Source organism: Colobus angolensis, unplaced genomic scaffold, assembly GCF_000951035.1.
Source record: "Colobus angolensis palliatus isolate OR3802 unplaced genomic scaffold, Cang.pa_1.0 Scaffold163, whole genome shotgun sequence".
NCBI lineage: Eukaryota > Metazoa > Chordata > Mammalia > Primates > Cercopithecidae > Colobus > Colobus angolensis.
In genome coordinates this window covers 2731684-2748621 of record NW_012114744.1, presented here as the reverse complement: position 1 = coordinate 2748621, position 16938 = coordinate 2731684, and the positions used below count along the sequence as shown (strand labels likewise).

The 16938-nt window shown below is 33.1% G+C and overlaps 1 protein-coding gene across 2 annotated transcripts in view; it reads left to right on the top strand.

Moving 5' to 3' along the window:
* The window catches only part of ASZ1 (ankyrin repeat, SAM and basic leucine zipper domain containing 1), a 64419-nt gene extending 50003 nt beyond the window's left edge, over positions 1–14416 (top strand). For both annotated transcript variants that reach the window (XM_011937378.1, XM_011937377.1), the window contains 3 exons: positions 8633–8738; positions 9879–9992; positions 13884–14416. In XM_011937378.1, the coding sequence (XP_011792768.1) occupies positions 8633–8738; positions 9879–9992; positions 13884–14036 (373 nt within the window). In that variant the 3' untranslated portion in view covers positions 14037–14416. The remainder of the gene's footprint in view (positions 1–8632; positions 8739–9878; positions 9993–13883) is intronic.
* The last annotated feature ends 2522 nt before the right edge of the window (positions 14417–16938 follow it).

The following is a 16938-nucleotide window of genomic DNA, read 5'->3' as shown; positions in this document are numbered from 1 at the left end:
TAATCATGTAGTCTGCAAAAAGAAGTTAATTTTTTCCTTTCACATTTGTATGCCTTTTTTGTTCCCTCATGGCAGTGGGTAAGACTTCCAGTATTATGTTGGATAGGAGTGGTAGATAGTGGACATTCTTGCCTTCTTCCCAATCTCAGAAGAAAACCATCCACTTTTTTAGTATTAGTTAACTGTGATGTTAGCTATAGGTTTTTTTGTAGATTCTCTTTATGATATTGGGGAAGTTATGCTCTATTCATTTTTCTGAAAGTTTTTATCATGAATGGTTGTTGAATTTTTTCAAATGCTTTTTCTATCCCAACTGATATGACCATATGACTTTTTTCTTTAGCCTGTTGATATGGTTACGTTGTTAGATTTTCAACTATTGAACCAACCTTACATACTTGGATTAATCCCATGTGGCTGTGGGTTATTATTCTTTTTATGCATTGTTGGATTTGATTTGCCAGTATTTTGCTGAGAATTTTTGTATCTAAGTTCATGAGGAATATTGCTCTGTAAGTTTCTTTTTTGTGTTTTGTCTGGTTTTGGTATCAGGACAATACTGGCCTCACAAAAGGAATTGGGACGTATTCCCTCTCCTTTTATTTTCTGTAAAAGATTGTGTAGAATTGACATTAATTCTTCTTTAAACATTCTGTAGATTTCTCCAGTGAAACCACCTGGGCCTGGATATTTTGTGGGGGAAGCTTTTAAATTACAATTTGATTTATTTAATGGTCATAGGATTATTCAAGTTATATCTGTTTTACTTTAGCTGAGTTTTGGTAATGTGTGGTTTTTCAAGGAATTGCTTCATTTTTTCTAATTGATGAAGCCAAAAGTTGCCCCTACTATTTCGAGCTATTCTTTGAATGACTGTAGGATCTGTTATAATACCCCATTTCATTCTTGATATTGGTGATTTCCGTCTTTTCTTTTTTTATCTCTGTTAGTCTTGCTAGAGGTTTACACATTTGTTTTTCCAAAGAACCTGCTCTTTTGTTTCAGTAACTTTTCTGTATTGTTTTTGCTTTTAGTGTCATTGATTTCTGCTGTGATTCTTACTATTTTCTTCCTTCTGCTTACTTTGAATTTCTTTTGCTCTTTTTCTAGATTTTTGAGGCAGAAATCTAGATCATTTTTGAGACTTTCTTTTCTTATATAAACATTTAGTCTTTTACATTTCCCTTTCAGCACTGCTTTAGTTGCATTCCACAAATTGTGATACACTGTGTGATCATTTTCATTCACTTCTATGTATATTTTTATTTTCTTCAAGACTTCCTCTTTGACCCATGAATTATCTAAATAACCCATGGTGTATGGTGTTTAATGTCCACGTTTGGAGATTTTTCTGTTATCGATTTCCAGTTTGATTCTGTTATAGTCAGAGAATATACTCTGTATGATTTCAAGGGTTCAATAGCTACATGTGACTGGTGGCTAGATGGAAGAGATATAGAGAATTAAGATTTTAAAGGCTTTGGCAGGTTGAAGCAAATCTCTCCAAAATTAATAGGGTTAACTTTAATAAGGATAAATGGAAAGTCCAAGATTAACTATATTACTATAGGATGGGACTTAAAATACATGAAGAATCACTAAGAGTTTTTAAGTTTATTATTAACTCAGTTTAGGTTAAAGTGTCACATGACTAGTCATGGACAGCCAGCACTGTTAGGCTGCATTAATAGAAATATAATGTCCAGAATAAATAAGATAACAGTTTTATTGTACATAATAGCTACTTCTAGAGGTTTTTGCTTATGGAAAGAATTTAACCATAGCATAGAATACAAACCCTATAAGGCCTCTTCTGCCTTTTAGATTATATGATTGTCTTTTCAGTAATTTTCCCCTAGATTTTATAATCCAAAATAACCTATAATAATTGTTTTCATTCTACCAACTAGATAATTTTGAAATTGTGTCACTTAGCAACACCACCTTATAAACACCCTATGAAATTATTTTTTCTTTTACAATGGCTTTCTCTCCCCAACTTTGAGGATTTGTGAACCAAATGTTTTTCCCCACCTTCTACCTCTCATTGCACTTGGTCAGGTTAATTACATTTTACCCAATCTCTTGCTCATGTAAGCTTCTCTTAACTCATTCTTTCTAATTTTTTATTGCTTAGGAAACTCTCTTCCTTTCTTACTTTTGGTTTCATATGAGTTCAAAAGTAACTATTACCACAGGGACTAAGAATAGGAATAATGCCTGTACAGAGGACAAATCAAATTTTTTGCCTCTAGAGCTTTTAAAAGTACATACAAGTTCCCTGTAAGAAATCTTCACAAATATTTTTTCTATTTCCTCAGTTTCCGCTAATCTTACTTTTAATATCAGCTTAGTATTATTTTCTAAGTTTTCTTTTTTAGTTAATTTAAGAGTATCACAATCATTTTATTTTTCTACTGATAATACAAATACTGTTTTTTATTTCAACGTATTCCAGTTTGATTTTTTCCCTAAAATAATTTTACAAATGAGGATTATATAGCTAACATAAAAGTACCTTACATGTTAGTAGAGACTTGGTTTCTATATATATGCTTTTAAAACATAGTAGGGTTCATAACCATGATTTATGCTAGTGATTTCCTTACCTGGCTATGTTATCAGAATGACCTAAGGAGCTTGGTGTATATATTAACCATGTTATCCATTGCCTGGGACATGAGTGTATAGACAAATTTTATTGAATACATGGATAAATGAGCTAATGAATTATAATATCCTATACTATACTTGCAAATTCAGTGATATTATCACTAGTATAGTCTGTCTAAAACTAATATTGTAATTATGATAAACATTAATTAAACATACAAACAATAGATTTCCACATTATTTTGGAGTTCAGAGAAGTATTCCAGGAAATAATATAGATGATCCTAATTTCCTAAAAACTTTATCATACAGCTTAAATTATAAACATTCCCCATATTAAAATTCCCTATTCCCATTTTTCCATTCTTCTTCCTTAATGTATCTCATTACAGCAAGATCTGTATTTAAAATAATGCCTCATCATTGTTTCAGAATAACTTAATAGTTCTTAAATATTTAAATGCATTGTGAAGGATTTCAGTTGTGAGGACTTAAAACTCAGCACATCTTCTTAAATATCATTGTTCATTTTCTTGCTTTTCTTCATTATTGTTTCTATGAAGGAATATTCTAAGTTCTAAATGATTGAGTTGCAAATTAAATGTTTTTATGTAACTTATTTGTATGATGGCAAGGTTGCCTATATGAATTTACTTTATGGGATTTAATAAATGTAAAGAATGTGCAGAATCCTGAATGGTTCACTTATAAAAAGCTACTGAATTTTTTTAAAAAAATAAAACTGGCAGACATATATTCCAGGAATTTGACCTTGTTATTAAATCACAGACTTTGTTTACATGCTGTTACGGAAAAGGTTTTACTTACCATTTGTTCAAAGTCATTCTTTAAAGAAGAAATTAGTCATTAAGTCATAAGAAAACTAACAGCAGGAAAAGTTGAACTGATTGATTATAATCTCCTAGTAATGTGACTTCAACAATTTACTGATTTATTTTAAGACAGTTTTCTTCTATGTGTCAAAATTTTCTAAAATAATCTGTTACAACAATGCATACAGACACTGAACTTACTTTTTTCTGCCTTAGTATGTTTGCAGAATTAAAGTATGCAATTTAAAGCCAATGCAGTGGGGTGTGCCTGTAGTCTCATCTACTTGAGAGGCAGGAGGATAACTTGAGCCCAGAAGTTCAAGGCCAGCCTGGGCAACATAGCAAGACTCTCTTAAAAAAATAAAGAGTGCAATTTAAAATTGTAATATCCATTCTGTTGCCAATTTTAGATATTTTGAACAGAAATAATAAGTTGTCATTCACATTTGAAATTTTTTTTTTTTTGAGATGGAGTCTGGCTCTGTCGCCCAGGCTGGAGTGCAGTGGCCAGATCTCAGCTCACTGCAAGCTCCGCCTCCCGGGCTTACGCCATTCTCCTGCCTCAGCCTCCCGGACTACTGGCGCCCGCCACTTCGCCCGGCTAGTATTTTGTATTTTTTTTTAGTAGAGAAGGGGTTTCAACGTGTTAGGCAGGATGGTCTCGATCTCCTGACCTCGTGATCCGCCCATCTCGACCTCCCAAAGTGCTGGGATTACAGGCTTGAGCCACCGCGCCCGGCCCACATTTGAAATTTTTAACTGTTCCTGTTTAGACCTTTTGTCTGAGCTAACTGACATCCACTTGAAGGTGTCAAAAGCATCTCAAAACTATGTTCATCAAGAAAACTGCTCCACCCCAAATATCTATATGGATGTTAAGATTTTATGTAAAAGTGTATTGTTCACCCCTATTGTTTATAAACATTCTAAAATTTGAAACTCTAAATACTGAACATCAGGAAAATGGTTAAATTCCATTGCATCAATATAATTATTTTTTCACCCATTAAATTTATTTTGAAACTTAATGTCATGGGAAAATACTCATGATAATTATAAAAGGCACAATATAAAAGGTCATGTGAAGCAATGTCAGTTATATATATCCATAGGAAAAACACTGGAAGAAAATGTGTATTATAAAAAATATTCTGAGAGAAAATAGTACCAGTCATTGTCTTTGAGTGGTAATATTGTTGATGATTTTAATTTTTTTTCAGATATTCTACAAAGAGCACATAATACCTTTTATAATACCTTTATTTAAAGTGTAAATTTTATCTTAGTACTTGACTTCAGATTTTTTAAATGGCCTGTTGTTTTAGTTTGCTTATACTATGTTATGCTGTAGTAACAAATAATTTCTAAATGTCGGTCACTTATAACAACAAACTGTGTTTCCTGATCATCTGTATCATGGGTCAGCAACAGTGATCTTGTCATTCTGAGAGTAGGCTGGAGGAACAATCTCAACCTGGGACATACTGCTCTCATGGGAAAGAAGAGAAAGATGGCAGGATCATTCAGTGGCTCTTGAAGCTTCTGTTCAAAAGTTACACAGTAACTTCCAATAATATTTTATTTGCTAAAGCAAGTCATGTGGTCAGGCCTCATGTCACGCCCCTCATGTCACTGGGGCGTGAATTATAGTCCCCTGACAGGGGTCGGGGAACTGCTGGTAGTTAGCTCAGTAGAAAAGACATGAGAATTTGATCAAATAATACAGTCTACTATACCTGTGTCATATCTGCTCATTTTGAATTTTTTAAATAAGCACAAAGTTATCAGGCCTGCCATGTAAAGTTGTATAGGTCGTATACTGTGCTGCTGTGATGGAGGCGCACCATTCACATAGTGTGAATGGCACTCTGTAGAGTTTTGTTTTGTACAATTTGTCCACCATATTCAGTGGCTCTGAAAATTATATGTCACAAGAAAGTTATATATTTTCCTTTCATTCATTAAGACTAATTTTGCTAGTAATAAAATTTGTTTATTTGAACTCAGTCTTATTATCTTAAGAACAGGAACTGATGAATTTATATTCCACACATATATTCATGAATCACCTATCTAAAATTATATACCTGCTATCAGTTGATAATTCAAATGATAATTCTCAATGGATCTTAATTTCTTTGAGGTCATAAATTAAATATATATGGCATTAGTGAATTACTCATTTAGTAATTATTCTTGATAAATAAAATTGGAATATTTAAAGAACACTGAAATCTAAGTTATAAGTGTACTTATATAAATAGTACATGGAAACAAAATACAAGTAATCACTGCTGTTGCTTTGGCAGAAATGTGTCATATACTCTAAGTTCTGTGTTTTCTAGAGTAAAGATCAGAAAGAAAATAGAATAAAGAAGAATTGCATATTTTTTGAAAATGGTTTTATGAATACTTATTGCTTAACAGAACAAGAGTTTTCCTACATTTTTTAATTTTAGGTTTGCTTGTTGAAAGCAACCATCAGGTAGTTTTTATTCTAAGTGATTGATTATATGTATTTTGTTTATAAAGTTTGTATTTTATAAAACTGTTAAAGTGATATTGTTCATTTTTTCAGCCTAATAGCTAAGAGAAAAGACTTGTCTTAAATGAAAATACTATATACATCCCAGTACTGTATCTTAGAAGTTTTCTATTATTTTCATTGGAGGCTGACATTGCTTGCTTTTTATAACCTTTCCTTCTAGAAATAGTGTGAAAGAAACTTTGTATAGTATGTAGTCAGAACTTCTACAAATAAGAATTTCTGTATGGGCTTAGAAGTACCCTTTGGGGGCTAGGATGGTGGCTTATGCCTGTAATCTTAGCACTTTGGGAGGCTGAGGCAGGTGGATCCCATGAGGCCAGGAGTTCAAGGCCAGCTGGGCCAACTTGGTGAAACCCCATCTCTACTAAAAAAATACAAAATTTAGCTGGGCATGGTGGTGCACACCTGTAATCCCAACTACTCAGGTGGCTGAGGCACAAGAATCACTTGAACCCAGGAGCAGAGGTTACAGTGAGCCTCGCGCCACTGCACTCCAGCCTGGGCAACAGAGCGAGACTCTGTCATACACACACACACACACACACACACACACACACACAAATTACCTTTGGTCCAATAATAGTAGTTTTTATTGTATTTTTATTTCAGTAGATACTGTTAAAGGACTCCCCAGAAAGGTCATCTAATATACTTGTCAACTCTTGATATTAATGATCTTAATTTTTGTCATTCTGCTAGGATGTGGCATCTTACAGTTATTGTATTCCCACATTTATTATCCATTCAAATTTTGTTTCTTTTTTTTTTCTCTGAATTCCCTATTAATAGCCTTGACCAACTTTTCTGTTGGGTTAAGTTTCTTTGTTGTTTCTACTATAAATTGGCTTCTGCCACTGAAGCTAATCTAGTCACCAGTGTTTTCTCATTACCAAAATCAGTATACTTATTTAATGTGCTTAATCTTTTCTCCTTTGAATCCATCACCTTCATTGCCATTCATAACAACTCTTAACTACTGATTTTCTTCTACTTCTCAGGCTACATTTCCTTTAGTGGCTTTTCTGTTCTACCCCTGTCAGCTCTCCCTTCTTCACAATATGTCTTATGGTCATCTTTATGATCATAGTTTTGATTTCTATTGGAGACATTTCTAATACTACTGTGTTTGTGCTACCTTCACAATTCAAGGAAAGACTGAATCTTGGCTAGAAGTTAGTGAAAATAAAGTCATATTTTTTTCCCATTGAGGTTCACCGACTCTGAATTGTATCTATCTTCATGAGTCTTTAGAGCCCAGAATAAATACCCTTGCAAGACCCCCATTTTCTACCACTTACTTGTTGTTGCCACCTGCATGTCTCCTCACCATTGCAGTCATCATAATTACATTTACTTGAACACCAGCTATGTACTAGACACAATCCTAGGTACTTTATGTACATTGTCTTCTTGAGTCCTGCTGTCTCCATTCTAGAGATACGAAAACATTTGGCTTAAGATTATTCTTGCCCAAAATCATAAAGCCAATAAGTGTGGAAGATGAATCCAAACTCACATTGACTCTTGACTCAAAAGCCTGTGTTCTTAATTATTATGCCATAATGTTTTCTTTTATCTCCACCATCCGCCACCAAATTCAGTTCCTTGCTTGGTGGCACTGCCTTCCATGGAAACCAAAAAAACTGAGAATCATCATAGATTCTTCCATTACATACAATCCATCACGAAGTTTTCCAGTTTATTCTCCTAAAGGTTTCTCAAGCCACTGCTCTCCCTCCTTCCCACAGTAAGACTGCCACTGCTAGATCCTTAGTCTAAGTTTTCCTTCATCATCTCTTGGATGCATTTCTCTGTTAGTCACCTAATTATTCTGCTTCTATTTTTGTGTTCCTTTTATCCACACCACTCTCCAAATAAACATTCTCATTTAAAAGTCTGATTTTCAAATTTCCTGTTGAAAATCTCTTAGTAACTGTACATCATCAGAAAGGTAAAATTCAATTCCTTATGCTTACACAAAAGTTCTTTTAATAAATGGTTATATCTAGCCTTTTCTCTTACTACTTTTCAATAATTTGTGTTTTAATTACACCTTACTGACCTTTACCCTTGTAGTCTTGCACCTGCTATTCTCTTTATCCAGAATCTCTTCCTTACCTACTTGGCAAACTTTTTCTTCAACCACAGACACAATTCAAGTATTATCTCTGTAAAGCATTTCTAATTCCCTACTCCTTCCTTCTCGTGTGATATTAAATTCATTCCCCCTGAATTTTAGATGTCTCCACTGTAAAATAGTATTAACAACATCTATCCTATAGGGGTTGTTAGGAAAAATCAAAAGAAATAACAAATGTAAAATAACTAGTGCAGTGTCTTCACATAGTAGCTACTCAAATATTGATTATTTTATCTTCCTCCTTCATGTGTTCCTGTGAATAATAAAGCTGCAATTGTATATCTGCATCTTATCCTGAACTTTAAGATTCTCAGGATTGGAGGTTTGTTTTTCTTTTATAATCAGTGCCTGTTTCAGTACCTAATCTGTATTAGCTATTCCATGAATTCTTTTGGAAGAATCTAATTTTATGACTAGATTTTCAGTAACTAGCCTAGTAGAATGAAATAAATTGCTCTTATTGGTAATTCCTGCTTGTTTGTGGTTTCCTTTCTTTAGTGGTGATGAGTTCCTCAACTTTCTTCTCAAATTAAATAAACAGTGTGGCCATTTAATAACAGCTGTACAGAATATTATTACTGAGTTACCTGTAAATTCTCAAAAGGTATTCTACAAAAGTTATTAAGTGAAGAAAAGTATGAACACTGAAGAACATTCCAGATAAGTTCATGATAATTCAATAAATAGTACTGATTTGCTAAAATTGTATTTGTTCTGCAAAATCACGTAAGATCTAAATAAGTCAATTTGTTTAATATTACTTCATTACATACTAATTTTAAAACTTTGTATTCTTGCCTCAAGAAAAAGAAAACGAGTCAGACCAAAAATTAAACTGATCCATGTATTGAATTTACCATATGTTCTTGTTTAAAATATAAAGTGACAGGAGACCCAAGTGAAAATGGAAACAAAACAGTGTGTTATTTAAAAACTGTATCAATAAAAGATTTTTAAATAAATTTAGAATAGGAAGAGTGTAAGTAGCCAGGCATGGTGGCTCACATCTGTAATCCCAACACTTTGGCAGGCCCAGGTGGGAGAATTGCTTGAGGTTAGGAGTTTGAGACCAGCCTGAGCAACATGGTGAGACCCTGTCTCTACAAAGAATTTTTAAAAATTAGCTGTGCATGATGGCATGTGCCTCTGGTCCTAGCTGAAAATTAGCTGGGCATGATGGCATGCACCTGTGGTCCTAGCTACTCAGGAGGCTGAGGTGGGAGGATCACTTGAGCCCAAGAGGTTGAGGCAGCAGTGAGCCATGATTGCACCACTGCACTCCAGCCTGGGCAACGGAACGAGACACTGTCTCAAAAAAAAAAGGAAGAAAAAGTGTAAGTGGCCTGCAAAAGCAGCTTATTTCATGTGATTAGGTTTTAGCTGTTTGTCTTAGTGAAAATTTTTTAATGCACTTGTTTTCCAGTGATTTTTATATAACATCAATTAATATGAGAATCATGTCATTTTTAAAACCTTCATGAACTGATTTGTTCATCATAAATGGTATTACTAATATTATTCTCCATATAGAAAGTTATATATACATATATTCAGGAAATGCATTTGGCAAGCTCATTTAATTATTTTTATTAAGTTACTTGTTTTTGGTGTATTTATCCTAAACAAAAAAATACTTTTCAATTATATAATTTAATATTTAAGAATGTTGTATAATCTTTGTGGATATAAAGTTGTGGGAAGTTATTTCCATTATTTAATGTTGAACTTTTGAAAATATTAACAGATAACGTTGGAATGGGCTTCTCCCCGGAATTTTACTTCAGTTTGTGAAGAATTGGTTAATAATGTTGAAGATTTGAGTGAAGAAGTCTGCAAACTAAAAGACTTAATTCAAAAGGTATATATTTAACATTAAAAGGAGGGGAAACAGGCCGGGCGCGGTGGCTCAAGCCTGTAATCCCAGCACTTTGGGAGGCCGAGACGGGTGGATCACAAGGTCAGGAGATCGAGACCATCCTGGCTAACATGGTGAAACCCCGTCTCTACTAAAAAATACAAAAAACTAGCCGGGTGAAGTGGCGGGCGCCTGTAGTCCCAGCTACTCGGGAGGCTGAGGCAGGAGAATGGCGTCAACCCGGGAGGCGGAGCTTGCAGTGAGCTGAGATCTGGCCACTGCACTCCAGCCTGGGTGACAGAGTGAGACCCCGTCTCAAAAAAAAAAAAGGAGGGGAAACGAAGGCAAATGATTTACAGCAGAAGGTGTTAGACCATGAAGCAATTCTGGTTAAGAGCAACAAATGGAACAGTTAGACAAGTGGGGAAAAGGACAGTTTCCAAAGGAAGAAATATACATAGGAAACAGATTTTGTTGGCCATTAAAGAAATGCATACTAAAAGAAGAATGTGTCATTTTTATCTTTTCAATTAGCAAGGAAAAATGTATCACTACCAATTTCTAGTTAGAGTTCACCAAACTGATATTCTTATGTGAGACTGGTAACACAAGCCCTTTCAAAAACAGTTTAGCAGGATGTGCCAAGTACCATTAAAAATTTGTATCTTTTGATAGTATTTTATCCCAAATTATATGTACCATAAGTATTCTATATTAGGAGAATAACTTAATAAAATATGCTCTACCAATTGTTATAATAATAAACAGTTAAAAAATGAAAATTAAATATCAGCTGGTTAAAGATATGAAATTATATTTGTACATTATTACTTACATGTAAATGTACAGATAAATGAAGTATTTATTGGTTCTGTTAAAGAAACAGGATTGTGGATGAAATACCCCTTTGATTGTCCAGACTCTGTAATATTTTTATAATTTAACTGTTTTCTAAAGAGTGTGGACTTTTTTGGTTCTGGTTTTTTACACATAACAGAAAAATATATAATATATGTCTGTATTTAAGGACAGGTGATTTTTCCACTTCAAAAAAAAATGGCTATAACAAAATCTAAGCTGTTGGAATGGGAACCTTTGTTGAAGATGGATAATAAAAACACTTCCAGTCGACCAAAGAGCTCACTTCTGAGCTCTTGATCTGTTTTATAAATTTATGTCTATAAAGCTTTTGTGAAATATCTGATTTGAAGGTTAGATTATACATTATTTATATAGCTTCAACCCATAATTCATTTAACATTTTCATTAATATTTTATCAAAAAAGTTCTTTTCTTCAAAATAGACTTTATACATGTTCCAAGTATTAATAAATTGTCATTCTAGCTATTAATGTGTTAAATCAAAAGGAGTCTTTTTTCCCTCCCCTTTTTTGATACCAAGTCTCATTCCATTGCCCAGGCTAGAGTGCAGTGGCGCGATCTTGGCTCACTGCAACCTCTGCCTTCCAGATTCAAGTGATTCTCCTGCCTCAGCCTCCTGAGTAGCCCTTTGTATTTTTAGTAGACACGAAGTTTCACCATGTTGGCCACGCTGGTCTCAAACTCCTGAAGTCAAGTGATCCTCCTGCCTCAGCCTTCCAGTGTGCTAAGATTACAGGTGTGCACCATTGCGCCCAGCCCAAAAGGAGTCTTTTAAAGTGAGAAGAAAGTTGTGAAGCAAATTCTGTTATACAAAATAATAGGTGGGAAAGGACATTTTAAATGGGGAAATGAGCACCATGTTTCAGAATTCTTGTAGAAAATAATTTATTTCCAAAGAAAAAAGGCATCTTAGAAATTGTATTATCTCTGACATTTATTCATTCAACAAACATAAGACTGCCTGCTATATGTCAAGCACTTGTGCCACACAAGCTACATCCTGAACTTGCTGACAACCCAAAAATTATAGCACCATTCATCATCACTACCTCCATCTCATCTAGAAGAATCAAAGGAAAAGAACTGATTCTACTTAAACATGCTATTTTTCATGGGTATCCCAGGGAAGTTTAGAAGCATGTATATAGAGATACTTCTTGCAAAACATCAGCCTTTTTTAGTGTAGGAAGTTTCCTAAAACATATTTGCTTCGGGGTTGTTTACTCATTTGGTTTCTCCAAGGTGAACTAAAAACATGGGGGTGAGGGGTAAGGGTGTGTGTATAGAATTAAAATGAAATTAGAAAACCATATTTTTGTTAAATGAGTGAAATTAAGAAACTTTGCTATAGAGACTGACTCACTCTAAAGCATACACAATTCAATCAGGTACCATAATATTTATTTTAATAATGCATACCTGCTAAGAGAATTTTCATTGTTCTTTAGCTAAATAGAAGACCTTTTTCCCATGACACTTCTCTATTTAGAATTTATGCATTTCTGTATAAGAACTACCCTTGAAAACATGAATTAGTTTATAATAATGGCAAATACAGTTCTTTGGGCAAGAAAGTCTTAATTTTGGAGCAAGCTAATGGTTTGATTTTTCTAGATTAGTCTTCTACAAGTAGTAATCATCTTAATGAGATTTGATTTAGGGAATTATGAAGGCTTCCAGATTTGCAAATATGCTATCATGCCTGTTAAGCTTATATTATTTCAGAGTTTACCAGTAATAATCGAAGGTGGTTTTTTTTTAAGAAACATGAGTTATCACAGATAAGTGTATGGAGGTAACAAAAGAGAGAGGGTGGGAGAGGTCAAGGCTAGACTTTAACACCACATCACTCTCTTTCAAGCCAACACACTGACAGGCTCCTGTCAGAAAGGGTCATTCTAAGTAATTGGTTAATAAAAGGAATGACTGTCTCAGGATTCAGTAAATGGAGCATCAGTGTCAAAAAGGAATCTGTTGCTGAATGAAGCCATTTGGAAGTTAGACCAAGAATATGGTATTAATGAGTTGGCGTTGGAGTCTGGTTTTCTGCTATAAATTTAAAATTAATTTTGCAAGCTTTTTAATTAAATATTTACACAGTCGAATTTGGAAGTCATTATTCCTGCTGATGTTGAAAGTATTTATGTCATCACTCCAGCACAGGATGTTTCTAGTAAATATCACTCTATAAATGTGCCTGATTCTTTTTATCTTTCAAGGATCTTTGGTTTCTGCTTATTTTCTCTTGTGCCCCACCCCCAAAAGCCATCTCTCTCCTCTCAGTCCTCCCTCTTCAAGTCTTTTCTCTCTCACTTCCCCCTTCTCTCTCTCTCTCTCTCTCTCTCTCTCTCTGTCTCTCACAGAACACACACACAGAAACACACAGAGTGGGCACACATACACAGTAGGTAGGGGAGAAGGGAGCTTCTTGAGCAAGAAATTTGTATCTGTGGGAATTTACAAACTGAATGGGTACTATACTTTCATTGCTGTGAATTACTAAAAGAACCACTTAGGTTTTTGTTGACATTTGTTACTGCAATTATATTTAAATAAAGTATTAAGTTTCTACCAGTAGCATTTGGTCTTCTCATTTTTGCTAAATTTCATGTTTTAGGTTTGCTATAATAATGATTCACTTTTTTGTAAGATGTTAATTGATATGTAATACACAAGCAAATCAATATCAATTGTCATTCCTTATAAGTAAAACAGGAACTTTAAATTTAAAGTTACTTTGTCTCATGACATAAAAACACCATTTTAAAATGTGATTATCTGTGACAGCATGTATTTTTAATGGAAAACTAATAATTTACAGTAATGGGATGCTAATGAAAGACTGTATTTCAAGACATATATGTTTACTTTAAATCTTCCATGGGAATCTTGAGTTGCCTACATCTAAACAAGTGAATTGAATTAACATGGATATTATGATATTTTTTAAAATCAAATGTTTTTATTAATGTATTGTACAATAACTCTTTTCTTTTTCCATGCAAATATTAGTTGCAAAATGAACGGGAAAATGATCCAACTCATATACAATTAAGGGAAGAAGTATCTACATGGAATAGTAGAATTTTGAAGAGGACAGCTATTACAGTATGCGGATTCGGTTTTCTTCTTTTCATTTGCAAGCTAACTTTCCAGAGAAAATAACCCAAATATTTGTTTTAAGTTATATATACACATCTTATTGAACCATCCAAAAATCGTTGCTTTTAACTATTTGTAGCACAATATAACTTTACATTCTTTGCCAATATTCCATAGGAAAAATTTTGACAACGTAGAGATTTTTTTTTTTAAAAAGTGACTTGTTACTTTGACTTATAAATACTATTTGTTATGTTTATGTTAATTTTGATTAGGCAGTAAAGTATAAGTAATTCTTTGGTTTGATCTTATGTAAATCACATTCAGAATTAAAGTTATATCTAATATCTTTGACTTTTTTTAAGTGTGCTCATTTGTCATAGTGAATCTTACAGAATTTGTAAAGTGTTCATAAATTAACAGCTTTCTTTTATTTCTTTTTTCCCCCTCCATTATTACATAATAAGGATTTTTATTGGATTTTTTGTTACATTACATTATGAGGAAATTACTAATTTTGAAAGTATCTGTGAAAATACAAAGGATAAAGGTAAAATGTTAAAGTTTTGAATTGTGGATTAAATCCTTAGGAAAAGTATTTTAAATACAAATTCAAACAGCAAAAAATTAGAGACTAGTGTTGAAAGTACAAAGTACATTGGAATGTTTTATGTAAAATACTTTGGGGAACATACATACTGTATAACATTCTTATGACTGTTATTAAAGTGAATGACATTTGACATATTATTTATCATATCTAAAGTAAGATTTATTTTTCAAAATCACCCTAATGATACTAAGATTTTTAAAGTGAAGTTAATAAAAAGGCAGGCCCAATTTAGCAGGGAATATAGTATTTAAATCTTGCCTGACTTAGTGTCATACTTAAACAGATGCAGTTGATCTACAGTTGTTTGAGAAGTAAACAAAGCAAAGATAAAAAATTGTGGAAAGGAAGAACATTATAGGGATCTATAATTAGTCGCAGTTTCTGCTCTTATACCAGAACGACAAGATTTCAATCATTCTTTTCTTGAGAATATGCTCAACCAGTTGTCATTGGAAAGTAATCACAGTATGAATTGGTGCCTGACATTTTAACCTAACTACTAAAAAGCAAGGCATAATTTTTTTCTGATATTTCCTCATTTAAATGAGTTTTAGAAGTTTTAAAGGTACTTATTTTAATACATACAGTGTTTCACTCCCAGCGCAGTGCTTGGGTAAATAGAAAACATTCAATAAATCTTGTGTTCTAATTTCCTTGTTTTTTTAAAAAAAAAAAAAAACTCTCAGAAAATGACAGACATACTATCAGATTATCTATTTATGATGGTCTTTTTCGCCTCAGTTCATCTTAAAGATACTGATATTTCTTCTGTTGGCTGAATAGGTCACTATTTTACGTGTAGTCATAGTTTGTTCTTTTTTATCACTATGCAGTATTCCACTGTCCAACTATTCTGTTATTTATCTGTTGCAGTTTTGGGCTATTAATAAATCTACCATGAACATTATTGTGTATGTCTTTATAGAGTAATGTATAAAAACAAACCATCTCGCAGATATTAGGACAAACTGAAAATGTGAATTTATAAAACACTTGCTTTCCAAAAGGATTTGTCACAAAATTCCATAAAATGGTTATTTTTTTATTTCCATGACAAATACAGTGTGATTTTTAGACTACAGATTGAGAATAAGCACAGCAGCATTGTTGTGATTAGTGAAGTTATTTCTATGGCTAAAGTATCAATAGAATTAATACTATTTTTCTTGTAATTTAAAATTGGTTATTTTATCTAGAGCATAAGTCTCTTCCTACTCTGATTATCTCACCTGATTACAGTGCTTTTTTGCGGGAAAGGAGGCATTTATTGCTTCTAGAATATCCATTCTTTTGTAACACATAACTCAGTATAAATCATTTTTCTTCTCTTCTTCAAACAAGAAGAGGATTTAAAGTAAGTGTCCCCTAGAGACTTCTCTGAACCACAGACACAAATATTGTCAACTGAGTTTTAATTCTATGCACTTGAAAGTAGTAAACCTTTTTAAAAATTAGTTGGTATTTAATTTTTAATTAATCTGAATCAGCAAATGCTCCTGTATCTTTAGAACCAACTCTGGTACAAATAATCTATTTTGAGGATGTAAGTGTCTTTCAAAGAGAAGCATGCTTACTTGTCCCAACTTGCCACTATCCTTTAGTGATGTGTTTAGTGCTCTTTCTTTGTCAATCTTACTACTTTTCTCTGATACACTTATTACATTTCTCTGATACATTCAGTAATCTTTTTACCATATAACTATTTCGGGCTGCTCTTCCCTCAAACTTCTGAGACCTCCACATCTCATTCTTAAAATGATGGCCATGCTTCTTATTTCCCTGGGAAATAGAATCATTTTTTAAAAAGAACTTGCATACTGGGTTTTCTCTAGTTAAGAGGTCAGCAAACATTTTTTTGTAAAGGTCCAGATAGTAAATATTTTAGACTTCGCAGGACATATGGTCTCTGTCAAAATTTCTTAACTTTGCTGTTGTAGCACAAAAGCAGCTATATACAGTACATAAATGAATGAATGTGGCTGTGGTACAATAGAACTTTATTTGCAAAAACAGGTGTTGCCTGGATTTGGCCCACCAAACTATAGTTTACAGACCTCAGTCTAATGTCACAGAGTTACAAATTTGAGGCTCTTTTAATCCTGATAATCTAAGCAGAAATTTATTAATTTTGTTAATATTTTCAAATAATCAGCTTTGGGTTTATTGGTCAAATACATTTTAAAATTTTTACTTCATTTCCACCTTTATTATTTCCTATCTTAATTGTTTGGGTTCTTTTTCTTTATTCAGTTATTTTAAACACATTTGAAATATTTTTTGCTTTCTGAGAAACGAATTAAAAGCCCTGTATTCTACATACTGTAGTTTCACAGTTCCTTTTAAAATACATCT